Source organism: Montipora capricornis, chromosome 5, assembly GCF_036669925.1.
Source record: "Montipora capricornis isolate CH-2021 chromosome 5, ASM3666992v2, whole genome shotgun sequence".
NCBI lineage: Eukaryota > Metazoa > Cnidaria > Anthozoa > Scleractinia > Acroporidae > Montipora > Montipora capricornis.
The window spans coordinates 21,076,723-21,089,222 of NC_090887.1; the positions used below are offsets into that span (position 1 = coordinate 21,076,723).

Genomic DNA, 12,500 nt, shown 5'->3' on the forward strand with positions numbered 1-12,500 from the left:
GTTAGTCATTTATTTATTCAATTTAAAGTACTTTTTTCATGTTTATTTATGTTATACTGTACAAGTGTTGAGCTGTTCTTCACTGCACTAACTGTAAAGTAAAGTAAAGTAAAGTAACCATATTTAACATTGATAACTCGTAACAGTAATTCAACTGACAAACCTGAGTTCGACGGTGCGCTCATTTTACTCCCCCCTCTCCATCAGTGCTCCGTTTTACGGGTATTTAAAGCTACTTAGCTACACGGAAAGGAAAGAAGTCGAAACAAGGATGCGAGATCCGGGAATTGAACTCAAGACCTCTTGCACCAAGGCCGTGCACTAACCGACTGTGCCATCCTTGCTCCTTCCGTGTATTCTAAAACCAATTTATTACCGGTATTTATATGAATGCGTAGTTATGTATTTGTAACCATTTTATCTGGAACATATTTGTAAGCAATGCTCGCCTTGACTAGCTTTCGCTAACTGCGAGCATTGCATAGAGCGTTTTCACTCACGTGACCAACAGCCATATTGGATTACTGAAACAAAAGATAGTATTTGCATAAATATAGAGTTCAATTCCCGGACGATTAGTGTGGCTGCCATTTCTTTGTTTTGGAACAACAACATGGCTGCCTTCACGTCAGGTGAAAACGCCCTATAGCTTTGTGATATTTTATACAAAATACATAATAAAGGAGCAAGGGTGGCACAGTCGGTTAGTGCGCGGCCTTGGTGCAAGAGGTCCCGAGTTTGATCCCCAGATCTCACATCCTTGTTTCAACTTCTTTCCTTTCAGTGTAGCCTAAGTAGCTCTAAATACCCTTAAAATGGAGCACTGATGGAAAGAGGGGGGTAAAATGAGCACACCGTCAGCTTCCTGGGAGAGTATTCTCTAGACAGTAAAGGAACTTCCGACGTTAAATAAGGTGTACCTTTACCTTTACCTAAAAACTGAAACTCAAAATGAACTATCTATCCAGCTGCAATCTCAAATTAATAGAATACAAAAATCACGTGTTACATGAGATGCCACAAGCCTGTATCTCCAGCAAATTTATGTACTAAATCTTACTCTTCCTTTCCCCTCTTTAAAATCTCAGGGAAGAGGCTAAATCTGACTGTTCTCAACAGACTTTCCCCTTTTTAACCAGTGGACAGATTCTTGTTGAGCCTTTGACTCAAACTTCCTTTCAGCGAAGTCCTGGATTTTTGCAGGATTTAGCTATACGTATACGCAATAGCAGACTATCATACCATGTTATTTTTAACCAGAAAAAAAATTTGCAAATCTCTGAATATTACTTCCTCCTTTACCATGTTAGAGAGCAAACCTAATGGCTGGTTTTTTAAAAACAATATTCCCCTTATACGTCCTTCAAACCAGCTCTTTCACGCTTGAGAATTGCTAACATCAGTGCGCCATGTTAACATCTGCATATCACTTCTGGTTTGATTTGTTTATAATTTCAACAGCCAATCAAAACACCTCCCTCAGGTGGTCCCAACCAGAGCTCTCGATCCATGGCGCTGGCCAAGAGGGTCGCAGGTCTGGAAACGAGAAGGAGCATTTCAACAAAATGGTGGAGGCTGTGATTGATTTTGATACTTATATCGACATTCGGTTTCATTTAGCATATTATTATTTTTGAATTCTCCTTTAACAGATAATTTTTGTCAAAACTACTGCTACCAGTCTCCACCAAATTACCCTGCTTAACAGAGGTTTTCGTTATTTCCCTCATTAGGGAGGAGACAAAACCTCTGCACTTAACTCCTCAATGTTGTCCACAACTTTGGACAAATAATAATTATTAAACTCTTAATTGATTTAAAATCCGCTATAACCAGTTTGACCCTTAACGCCTGCCCAATGGCGAAAGTGATGTTGAAATGATGTCATGTTGCACATGCGTGACTGAACATCGAGGTGATCCATGCAGACATATCTGTTCCTTCTTGTTAGAGAGTGAAGTCAAGGAACCTTTGCCAAGCAAGGCATCATCGAATTGCACTTTCATGAGGATAAGATTTGAAATGCTTACATTCTGTGGAAAGAAAATGAGCCATTTATGACTGCAAAAACTTTTTTAGCATCGTCATGCTAAGAAAGCAGAATCGCGCTTACGAAAAACAACCCCTTGGCATCGCAAATTGACTCATACTCGTGTTTAAACAAGCTTATCTTCATATCATCAAGAATCTTGAATCCCTCACTGATCAGTGTTTCCTCGACCAACTGCTTGGTTAGTGGGAAGCAATGAAACTTTTCCTGGCCAACCATGTAAAAACTTTCCCCAAGAACACCATACAACACGATGAAACCTCCAGGCTTCAGGTAACTCTTCAACTTGGCAATTGTGTCACGATAGCCTTCCCTTGATGTCACGCAAGCCTCGAGACAGAGACTGCTTGTCACAACATCAAACGAAGGCACTTCATACGACGGAGGCCATAGTACGGGGTCCTGCCTTTCAATGTCACACGGCAAAACATGGCTTATCTTTTTTCGTAGCTCAGATTCTCGAACTGTAATGTCCTCTCCTTTTCTTCCCTCCAATGTTTCCACAAAGAACTTAAAATAGGCCGACCAATCGTGTGCGTCGGGAGATTCCTGCAACCATTTCTGCACTTCTCGTCGATTTTTCTCGGTGTACTCGGTAAAAACTATTTCCTGGGCATATGGCGTGGCAGGAATAAGGTTGCAAATGACAGGGCCTCCGCCAAATTCCAGAACACGTTGGTTTTTGTTGTTGACTTTGGACCAGAATTCGTGAAAGCATCTCAAAGCGAAATCGTTATATACTTCAATGCGGCCCTCTACCTTGAAGTAGGAATTCAAGTAAACGTTAGGGTCAAAGTAATCGTGATGTTCCTCTCCAAACCGAGCGAGATCCATGAAGAAATCGAAAAACACTCTTGCTAATCTTGCTATAAGGGGGGCGGTGGCCCGAGGTTCTCGTCTCTCGTCACCAGATATCCAGCGATAAAGTACCTATCGTCCAGCGGTAGGTATTTGATGTATGGGGGCATCTATTGTACTGGGACATAACATATTATGAATTTCGGATTTTGGTCTCAGTTAGGGTGTTTTAGGGAAAACGCCATCATATGTAGCCCATATATAGCTGCGAAGGTCTCGTTTAGGACTACAGGGCTATACACGGTCAATATACAAAGCTAACAGTGCTATACACTGCTATATAGGGCTATACAGGGGTATAAAGGACTATACACTGCCATAAAGGGATAGCACTGCTCCACAGGGCTATATCAGAGCTATACATGGGTATACAGACCTATACAGAGCTATACTGGACTGCAACGGGGTATATACAGCTATACAGAGCTATTCTGGGCTATACAGAGCTATAAAAGGCTATACAGACCTATACAGGGCTATTGAGGGCTATAAAGGGATGTACAGACTACTGTACAGGGCTATACAGAGTTATACAGAGTTATACAGGGCTATACAGGAGTGTACCCCAGTGGCTTCATAGCTCAGTTGGTTAGAGCGTCGCACCGGAATCAAGAGGTCACGGGTTCAAACCACGTGCCGCGGAACCAGTGATTTTCTTGGGATGATTTTCCGAAATAAAAGCAAGACCACATGCATGCAAACTTTGGACGAGTGATAAGTAACAAAAATTATCCAAAAAAGTCATTTGAAGCAGTTATGCGTTCCGGATTTTAATTGTGGATTGCTCTCCTAATAACTCAAGACAAGGAACTTGCAAGCGCTTGATTGGACAGTTCAAAGGAAGACATCTTAAGAAAACGAAGAATGCAGAGATTTACCTCTATTACTAGTAGTAATCTCGAATTATTGAAGTGCACTCTACAGTTGCTTTTTCCCATATATCATATGACCCGTACGGCCCCACGCGTGCTTTCATTGCAAAACTATTGAGAAAATCGCCGTATGAGGGCCGTACGCGATGGCGCGAGCAGGGCCGGAAAAAGCCGTCCGGCCCTGCTAGGTTCGCGTAAGGCCCTCGTAGGGGGATTTTCTCAATAGTTTTGCAATGAAAGCGCGGGCGAGATGCGAACTAAAACAACTTTGTTGCTATATAAATTCCGACTTTTCTGTCAAAATGAGCGACATAAGTGAACATTCCGAATTTTGTTACCCGGAAAAAAAAAGAAAGGAAAAGCGCGGTGGTCATATGATAAAATGCTTATTGACTGAGTTAGGTCGGGCCGGACGGGAAAATATATGGCTCTCGGTCATGGCGCTCGGTCCGTACGCCATGACCTCTGGCCAAATATTTTCCCGTCCGGTTTTCCACTCAGTCAATAAGTACATAGTATTCCCTTATCCGCGTCATTGAAAAATAACACCGTAAGATTTTTGGGCTGGAGGTTTCGAGGGTTAGCCGTTCGTCAGCTCACAAAATGATCCTTCCGTTGATGTTTAATTCGTTTGTTATTTATTTATTTGCGCAGGTTGAAGTTTAGTAGCCTGCGAACGCAGACATATTTCCAGCGCTCGTTTCTCTCCCCCTATTTTTCGGGGGAGAGAAACGACCGCCGGAAATACGTCTGCTTTCGCAGGCTGGAAGTTTAGCAGCGATTCAGCTGATGTGGACCTGCTGCAGTGGTGTACCTGTCCACCCATACATTCACAAAGGACAGCTACAACACCGGGAACTCCATCCCTTACTCTTCTCCAATAGTGTGGGGGTTCTTCAAAGTGCCCCTAACCCCAAAATATTTTTTTCGCTAAAATGAATCTCTGCACCTATTTGAAACGCATTTCGGCCTTTTTTCCCCCTTTTCTAACAAATCCTGCCTTTTTATAGCCTTCAAAACTTGCAAAAAACCAAGCATTTTTGGTTCACGACCGATTTGACGTCACAAACTGATTTACATTGCATTAACTCTTTGTAAACATGCATGCAAAATAGATTGTGACGTCCAATCAGGAATAGACCCACTCCCCTTCTGACTCGGTCGTGAACCAAAGATGCTTGGTTTTTCGAAAGTTTTGAAGCCTGTAAAAAGGCAGGATTTGTTAGAAAAAGGAAATAATGGCCGCAATGCGTTTGGAACGGGTGCAAAAATTCATTTTATCGAAAACAATATTTTGGGGTTAGGGGCACTTTAACGTTCCACAGGGAACTTGTGAACACGGAGGATACTTGTGAGGAGGTTTCTAGTTACTATCCGTGAAGAATTGAAAATCTTACCATTTGCAGAGGAAATTACAAAGCCAGCACTTTCTCCTCAGTTATTTTAAAAAGAAATCTCTTTATTAATTAACCGGGATGAAAATTAACCATCTTGGTTACAACATCAGAATGAAAATTTTTCCTTGCATGCTACAAGTTATCACAAACTAGCCTTGAACACCTTACTTATACAAGAGTGAATTAGGTAAAACTGTTTTTCTACCAATTTGCGGTCTTGCCTCAGAACAGTCACAAATGAACTTATTCTTAGATACAATTTACGCCCGAAAACAAACAAACTGCCGCCACTTAAACCAATCAGGAGAAGCCCTGTCAGCGTGACTGCTCCTGACATGTCGTTTTAGGGACATGATAACTAATTTTCGCGGGAATGGGTATTCTAAAAATAAACTCATTCGTGACTGTGCTGGGAAGCCCACCCATGCCATGATAATAATAGCTATCCTCCGTTGCCGAAGATGACTCAGAGTTCGTGCTGGATTTTGTAAACAAAATTCCAGGAGAATTTAAGGAGTTTTCAAGAACAAGAAATTGAGTCTTCAAGGAATCTCTGTAAGAAGATTTCTACGCCATACATCGTGTTGCAGTGTTTTCTTTGCTGAAAAAGCCTACCTTGATATTCAGACTTTCCCACGTCCTGCGAGTTAAGTGCACACACGGACATTTTAATTTTTTCACTTAATCTTTGCCCAATAGTAAAATTTGGGCTCAATTGTTGAAATGTTTCTTTAACTTAGCATGGTGCAATCTCAACAATTTTCACCCAAGCAAAAATTCAAGTAGTTTTCAAGGGCTTTTCAAGCTCCCTTGAAGTCCATATTAAAATTCCAGGGCTTTGGGGGGAATTGAAGGAGTAGCACGAACCCTGATGACTGTCTTGTGATTGAGTTGAGGCCTATCTTAAACAGGCTCTCGTGTGGGCAGTCAGACCCACTCGGGGTCTGCAGAAAAGTTGACAATTTTTGCCTTGGAAAGTGTTTGAAGTAGCTGCCGAGTGTCGTCGGACATGTGCACACTGATATTCTTGCTGATATTCTTGCTGGCTATTCTTGCAGGACACCCTTATCTAATTCACTCTTCCTTATACCCAATGCATTCTCTTTTAATGCTTATTTTAAACAAGTCACCTTTGCAAACTACCAAATTAAGTACAGCACCAAGGTTAGAAAAATATTTATTTCTACAGATCGACGACATTCAGAAAATAAATATGCGGTACAAGCCTGAGGACAGATTCGAATCGTATCATGAACCCGAAAATCAAAGTAAATATACTTTGACCAACCACGAAAGAAGCGAACAGTGGCCGTTTTCACACTAGAAGATGAATAACTGAAATTGCCTAACGGACAAATCGTCCTATGGCTTGGTCGACTAATGTGAACTCAAGACGACCAATTCTGCAACTGTTGTACGAGGTAGATTCGTAAAAGACGGATACGGATATGGATAAGTTTGAGCGAATGAAGACTGGCGATAGGTATGGACTGGTTACTTTACTTTTGACAACAACCTTCTTTCCTCCCGCCATAATAAAAACTTCCCATAAACCCTCGCTTCCATCGTTAGTCCCATTACCCCACGGGGGTTAATTTTTCAATTTGTTCGTCTAACGTTAATTTTGTTCGGACTCGAGTCGACTATGTTCGTCTCGATGGACAAATCGTCTTCCTAGAATAACAAATTCAGACGGCTAAGTCGCCCAAAAAATTTTCCGTCCCGTTTTCACATCAGACGATTTGTCAGTCTGAGACGATTTGTTCGTCGTCTAGTGTGCAAACAGCGACTGAAACGATAAAGGATTTTCCCTTTTTCTAGCCGAATAAAAAATTCTATTTCAATCTCAATTGAGGTTTGGAAGTGCACATTCTGCAATCGATGCTTGCGCAAGATATTTGAATCCCTTTCGACAAAAATTCTGTCACCATTCGTTACAATGTCAACCATTTTGCTAAAGCTTCAGGTCCGAGTTCGTCCCAGTCATCCTTCGATACACACAGCTCGTCGAACAGCGGAAGATTGGCGACGACTGAAGCTCCAATGAAGGCGGCGTATTGACGCTCAACTCCAGCATGAACCTAAAGTGAAGAAAAGCAAAATAAAGGAACTTTACTTTTAAGAAGGTTATGATTAAAGCTTGAATCTTGTAGAGCCGTGAATAGAAAAAAATCAAATTTGAATCAACAACATTGAGTAACCAAGAATGGACGGAGGCACCCAGCCAATTTACAACGAAGCCTCAATAAAAATCCAGTCTTAAGCCGTGTTCACATTAGGTCTCGATTGTGATCCATTTATAATCGAATTAAATATGAAATATGTTCACATCAACTAATTACAGTCCCTGATTATAACTGGATTATAATTACTTCAAACAACCTTAAGGCTGTTAAGGGGGTTGTTTGAAGTAATTTCAGAGCGTAATTAAACAGAATGGCGAAGATTTGGATTTGTCATCTTCTGTTCTCAGAAGCTATCCTTGGTTCTCTTCTCGCCTCAAGAATGGTGATGATGATCGTGGCAGTCACGAGATACGGCGCCATTTTGTCTCATGCACACTGCGATGTTACCCTATTGTATTTGAATTGTCGCAGATGTGATCGGAACCATAATTGAATAAAATTGAATCATAATTAACGTTGAGTGTGAACACGGCTTAAAATGAGAGTCGAATCCATGACCTCAAGATTGCAACGCAAACTGCTAGATACAACAAAACCACCAAGCCATCTGAGAGCTGGTCATTTGCGAATTCGTATACTATCGCATAAAAGAAGAAAGTATGACAGAAGATAAATGAAATTCATATTTCGATTGCGGATGTGAAACTATTTCTGACCCAAATATCATCGCAACTAATGGAACACTGCAGTTGCGACAAAGACTGAAAAATCCAGGATCGAATGGTTAAGAATAATAACGAAATTAGAGTAAACACTTTTGTTCTTGGGCCATCGTAGTTTGATCAAAAATAAGACACAAACAGCAGTGATAAACATATTGAACTTTTTCATTTTGATAATGACTTGACGTTTCGTATGTGCTCTACATACATTTTCAAAAATAACCGTTGAAATTTAAAACAGCTATTTATATATAACAAATCGGATGAGGGGACTGGAACCTAGATTAAGCAAATACTTAACAGTAAAATATATAATAATAATAATTATAATAATAATAAAAAAAAAAACAGAAAAGATTAATAAAGCATCAGCTTTTCACTTCCGACGTTGACGTTGAAAGCTGGCTCAAGTTCTTGAATAAAGAAGGTCTCTTTTATTTTACAATGATAGTCAGTTTTGCCCTTCGCTAAAATATCAAAATGATCCCACTTGATGTTATGTCCAGTGGCCTTGACGTGGTCAGCAATGGCTGAAGTATTGTCATTTTTAGCTAGGGCCTTAAAATGTTCGGTTTTTCTATCGTGAAGCCGCCGTTTAGTTTTACCGATGTAGAGTAAACAATCTTGACAACCGGAACTGACGTCCTCACCTGGACATGGGAGGAGAATGGCACGAGCTCACTAACTTCCGCTTGCAGTCGTTCTGCGAGGCCTGAGGACAGAAAAAATGCCACTTTTTCGAGAAGGCCAGTCACTTATTTGATTGGATGGAGCAAAGAGGACAATTTCCCCAAAATTTGACTCTTTCAGAATCGGTTTTACCAACTCTCAGAAATAGGGTTCGAATAGCTGTCCAAAAAAATGACCTCTTTAGCTTGCACGTTTTGTTTTCCCATTTCAGACCACGTGATGTTACTCAAGAGAACACCTTCTTTCAAATGTCTTCTTATGCACGTGCGTATGTACGAATAACTTATGAGAAAACAAAAGAATTCCATTGAGAACATCACGTGGTCTGAAATGGAAAACAAAACGTGCAAGCTAAAGACGTCAATAGGCCATTTCCGAGTTCATGTCTGCCTCCTCTTCAAAGCGAGTCTAAGTGCGAAGTTTTTGTGATGGTAATTAGTTCTACTTTACATATGAATGAAACCTAATTTCATAAGAAAAACTTCGCACTTAAACTCGCTTTGAAGAGGAGGCACACTTGAACTCGGAAATGGCCTATTCCATGAGCGAGTGCACCTTCCTGAATCTTTTTCAGTTTTGCTCGTACACAACTTTTTCCACCAACTAATTGTACTTGAAATTTCTCTAACAAAACGTTGCGTACCGCGCTCCATGTAGTCCAACACATAAAGTCACTCTGAGTTCCTATCGCAAAATAATTGCAGATTCAACGACTCTCTCGGAAAAGAAAATGGAGAGAATTTGCATGAAAATTAAGTCCCTAAAAGGGACTTTGGACTAGGTAGTGATTTCCGCCATCAAGCAAATGCCTTCTAAAACAAAGAGACAAACCAGCAGACATAGAGCCTCCCCCACTCAGGTAGATGTTTCGACACATTTGTTTGCGCATGTCAATACTGCAGGCCATGATGGCTTTGACCGTCAGTTGGTGAATTCCCGGATGGTCCTTTCCCCAGACAGATGGCTTAAACAGTCCCTCTGTACAGCGGTATCTGGCTGAGTCTACAGTGACTTCCCTTGAAAAACAAGTGAACACGACATCGTCACAAAATTATTAGGCGACTGGAGCGATTTTCGTATGACCTTTTGTTCGAAATTTGATTCACAGACAACTATTTCGAAGGATTAGATAAAAAATCGCCGGTCTGAAGAAAACAAAAGCTCAAACTTAAAAACAAGGTTGTCACCTGGCGTTAAGGTCTCGCTCGCCTGTTCTCGCCAGAAAAAAATTGACCGGCTTGGAGTGATGTACTTAGAGGGCCGAGGCCTCGTTAAGTAAAGAAGAAACAGAAACAGCGAAGAAACAGAAACAGCGAAAAGAGGTGGAAAATCCTGACTGAAGCTACCCCACCATACAGACTTATCCTTACGTTTACCGAGAAAACAACCTTGGATCAGAGGAACAATTGATATTTTCGACAGAGGGAATTTAAAACGTAAGCTATGTTTATGCATATGGACGATTTGTATTCGCTGTTTTTGCAAATCCCCTAACACAGTTCATTTTGGGGGGTTATTTGCATCGAAACAATGGATATCCAGTTCACTGAAGCATGATACTGCCCCACGAGTAAATGACTTGTATTGTTTTTTTATGTAAAGAGCCCCCACCCCCCCCCCCCCCCTCCTCCAAAGCGTATCGCGTCCATAACATCAAAGATTATCAGCGATACCTTGTGCCGTCTGGAATGGAGTACTTTTCCAAATCCACGATCATTGAGCAGTCTTCATCTTCGTTCTCTACAGCTTCTCGGTTTGCTACAAAGGACACCTTAATGGCAATTAATAAAACGTCTCAGTCTTAAGCGGAAAAGAGTTTTATCAAGAGAGTTGATTGAGGTCGAATTACCGCCAAAAGATTGGATGAATGACGTTTCGAGCGTTAGCCTTTCGCTCGTTAAAACAACATTTTTTGTTAAAAATATAAAGGAACCTCTTTCGAAATGGTGGCAGCGCTAGCGCAATGGTAACAGCACTCGCCTCCCACCAATGCGCCCGAAACCTCGGTCCCAGGGTCTTTGTCTCAACAACAAAGGAGGCAGAGAAGAGAGACCCTGGGAACGAGGTTGACGCGGCAGGGGTTCGATTCTCAGTTCGGCGTCAAATGTGGGCCGAGTTTGTTGGTTCTCTACTATGCTCCGAGAGGTTTTTCTCCGGATATCCTGCCTTTCCCGTCTCCTCAAAAACCAATGTTTTGATTTGATTTGATATGTATGTACAGTGTCGCCAATAGGCCATTTCCGAGTTCGTGCCTGCCTCCTCTTCAAAGCGAGTCTAAGTGCGAAGTTTTTGTTATGAAAATTAGTTTTCATTCATATGTAAAGTAGAACTAATTACCATCACAAAAACTTCGCACTTAGACTCGCTTTGAAGAGTAGGCGGACTTGAACTCGGAAATGGCCTATTAGAGCCCGGCAATAGAAGACTTGACACTGAAATAAAGTTCAATGTTATTAATAGACCATTTTACAGTTGTAGCTAAGTTACCTGGCGTAAGAATGGAAGCGAGGCTGCCGGTGACCCTGTTTTGATACAAACCTTCATGCTTTTGTAATGTTAATATGGACTAATTAGAATTACTACAACACAATTTACATGATAAAAGCAGTGGGGGTTGTATCAATACAAGGTCACCGGCAGCCTCGCAGCCGTTCATAGGCTAGGTCGCTGAGCAAAGAACTGTAAAATGGCCTATTGTTATGAAATCATTGAGGTCTAAAATAAGGGAGCTAATTGGCAAAATTTCCATACAAAACGTCATCGAGTTGCATAACTGATAAATTCAGGTGGACCTTTTCGAATTTCGAGCAAGCTGCTTAAAAATCTGGGTAATAGAATCGAGCGGCTCAAGTCCACCGAGAAACTCAGCGGGTCTTATTATCCTGGGCCCGGTTGTTCGAAAGCGGGTTAAATCCTAACCCCGGGTTAAATTGCCTTAACCGGAGGTTAAATTTTAATCGCAGGTTAGTTGCGTTGTTCAACGGAAGGTTAACACTAACCTCGGGTTAAACGGTGGGTTAAATTTCACCCACCGAGCGAGCAGGGTTAAATTGTTAAACTCCGGTTAAATCAGGAATAAAGATGGCGGACTTGTTCTTTTGTGATTTATGAGATTGTGATTTAGGAGATTTAGAGCCGGAACTCAGTGTGAAATCGACGATTTCACAGACGAAGAGCTGCGTGCTCGTTACCGCTTTCGACGAGGGTCTATTTTATTTATTACCAATCTTGTTGTTTTCGAGCTTTGCGTGAGATAGCTGAGGAAGCCATTTTGCAGAGCTCGCAACTTGCTCACCATGGCAACATTGTACGAATAGTTTACTATGGGATGCTAACCGCGGGTTAAACGCGCTTAACCCGAGGTTAGCTAACCTGTCCTCTAACCGCGCTTCGAACAACGCAATTTTAACAGCGAGTTAACAAACTCACGGTTAGGAAATTTAACCTCCGGTTAGGCCTAACCAAAGGTTACTTTAACCTGTCTTTCGAACAACCGGGCCCTGTACAATACGCCTGCAAGAGTTAAATGCGGATACCTTTTCTTTGATGACTCTTGAGACATAAGACTCCACCTCTGAGAAGAGCCTGCAGGTGAAGAAAGAATTCCAATTAGAGAACGAAAGTGAATCTGCCACTTACCTTGAAGCTACACACACACAACCGAAGCTACTGCCTAAGCGTGTAGTCAACTTGTACCAACGGTAAAAACAACAACAAATTACCGTACTCCTTTTTCCGTAAGCATTCGTGTGAAACTGTCTGTCATTTGCCGTCCTCCATAAGGA

At 41.5% G+C, this 12,500-nt stretch overlaps 2 protein-coding genes across 2 annotated transcripts in view; both read right to left on the reverse strand.

Annotated features, from left to right (window-relative positions):
• Positions 1–1,555: 1,555 nt before the first annotated feature.
• LOC138049885 (indolethylamine N-methyltransferase-like) lies at positions 1,556–2,941 on the reverse strand. The gene has a single exon (XM_068896353.1). It carries the CDS (start codon positions 2,882–2,884, stop codon positions 2,090–2,092), a length of 795 nt encoding a protein of 264 aa, XP_068752454.1. The 5' UTR covers positions 2,885–2,941; the 3' UTR covers positions 1,556–2,089.
• A 3,397-nt stretch (positions 2,942–6,338) lies between these two features.
• Positions 6,339–12,500, reverse strand: part of LOC138049884 (uncharacterized) — a 31,587-nt gene continuing 25,425 nt past the window's right edge. Inside the window, exons 20-25 of the mRNA XM_068896352.1 lie at positions 12,438–12,500; positions 12,252–12,300; positions 10,389–10,486; positions 9,547–9,731; positions 8,676–8,737; positions 6,339–7,258 (exon numbers count right to left, since the gene is read on the reverse strand). The exon at positions 12,438–12,500 is cut by the window's right edge and continues 31 nt beyond it. Of these exons, the coding sequence (XP_068752453.1) occupies positions 7,112–7,258; positions 8,676–8,737; positions 9,547–9,731; positions 10,389–10,486; positions 12,252–12,300; positions 12,438–12,500 (604 nt within the window). The 3' untranslated portion in view covers positions 6,339–7,111. The remainder of the gene's footprint in view (positions 7,259–8,675; positions 8,738–9,546; positions 9,732–10,388; positions 10,487–12,251; positions 12,301–12,437) is intronic.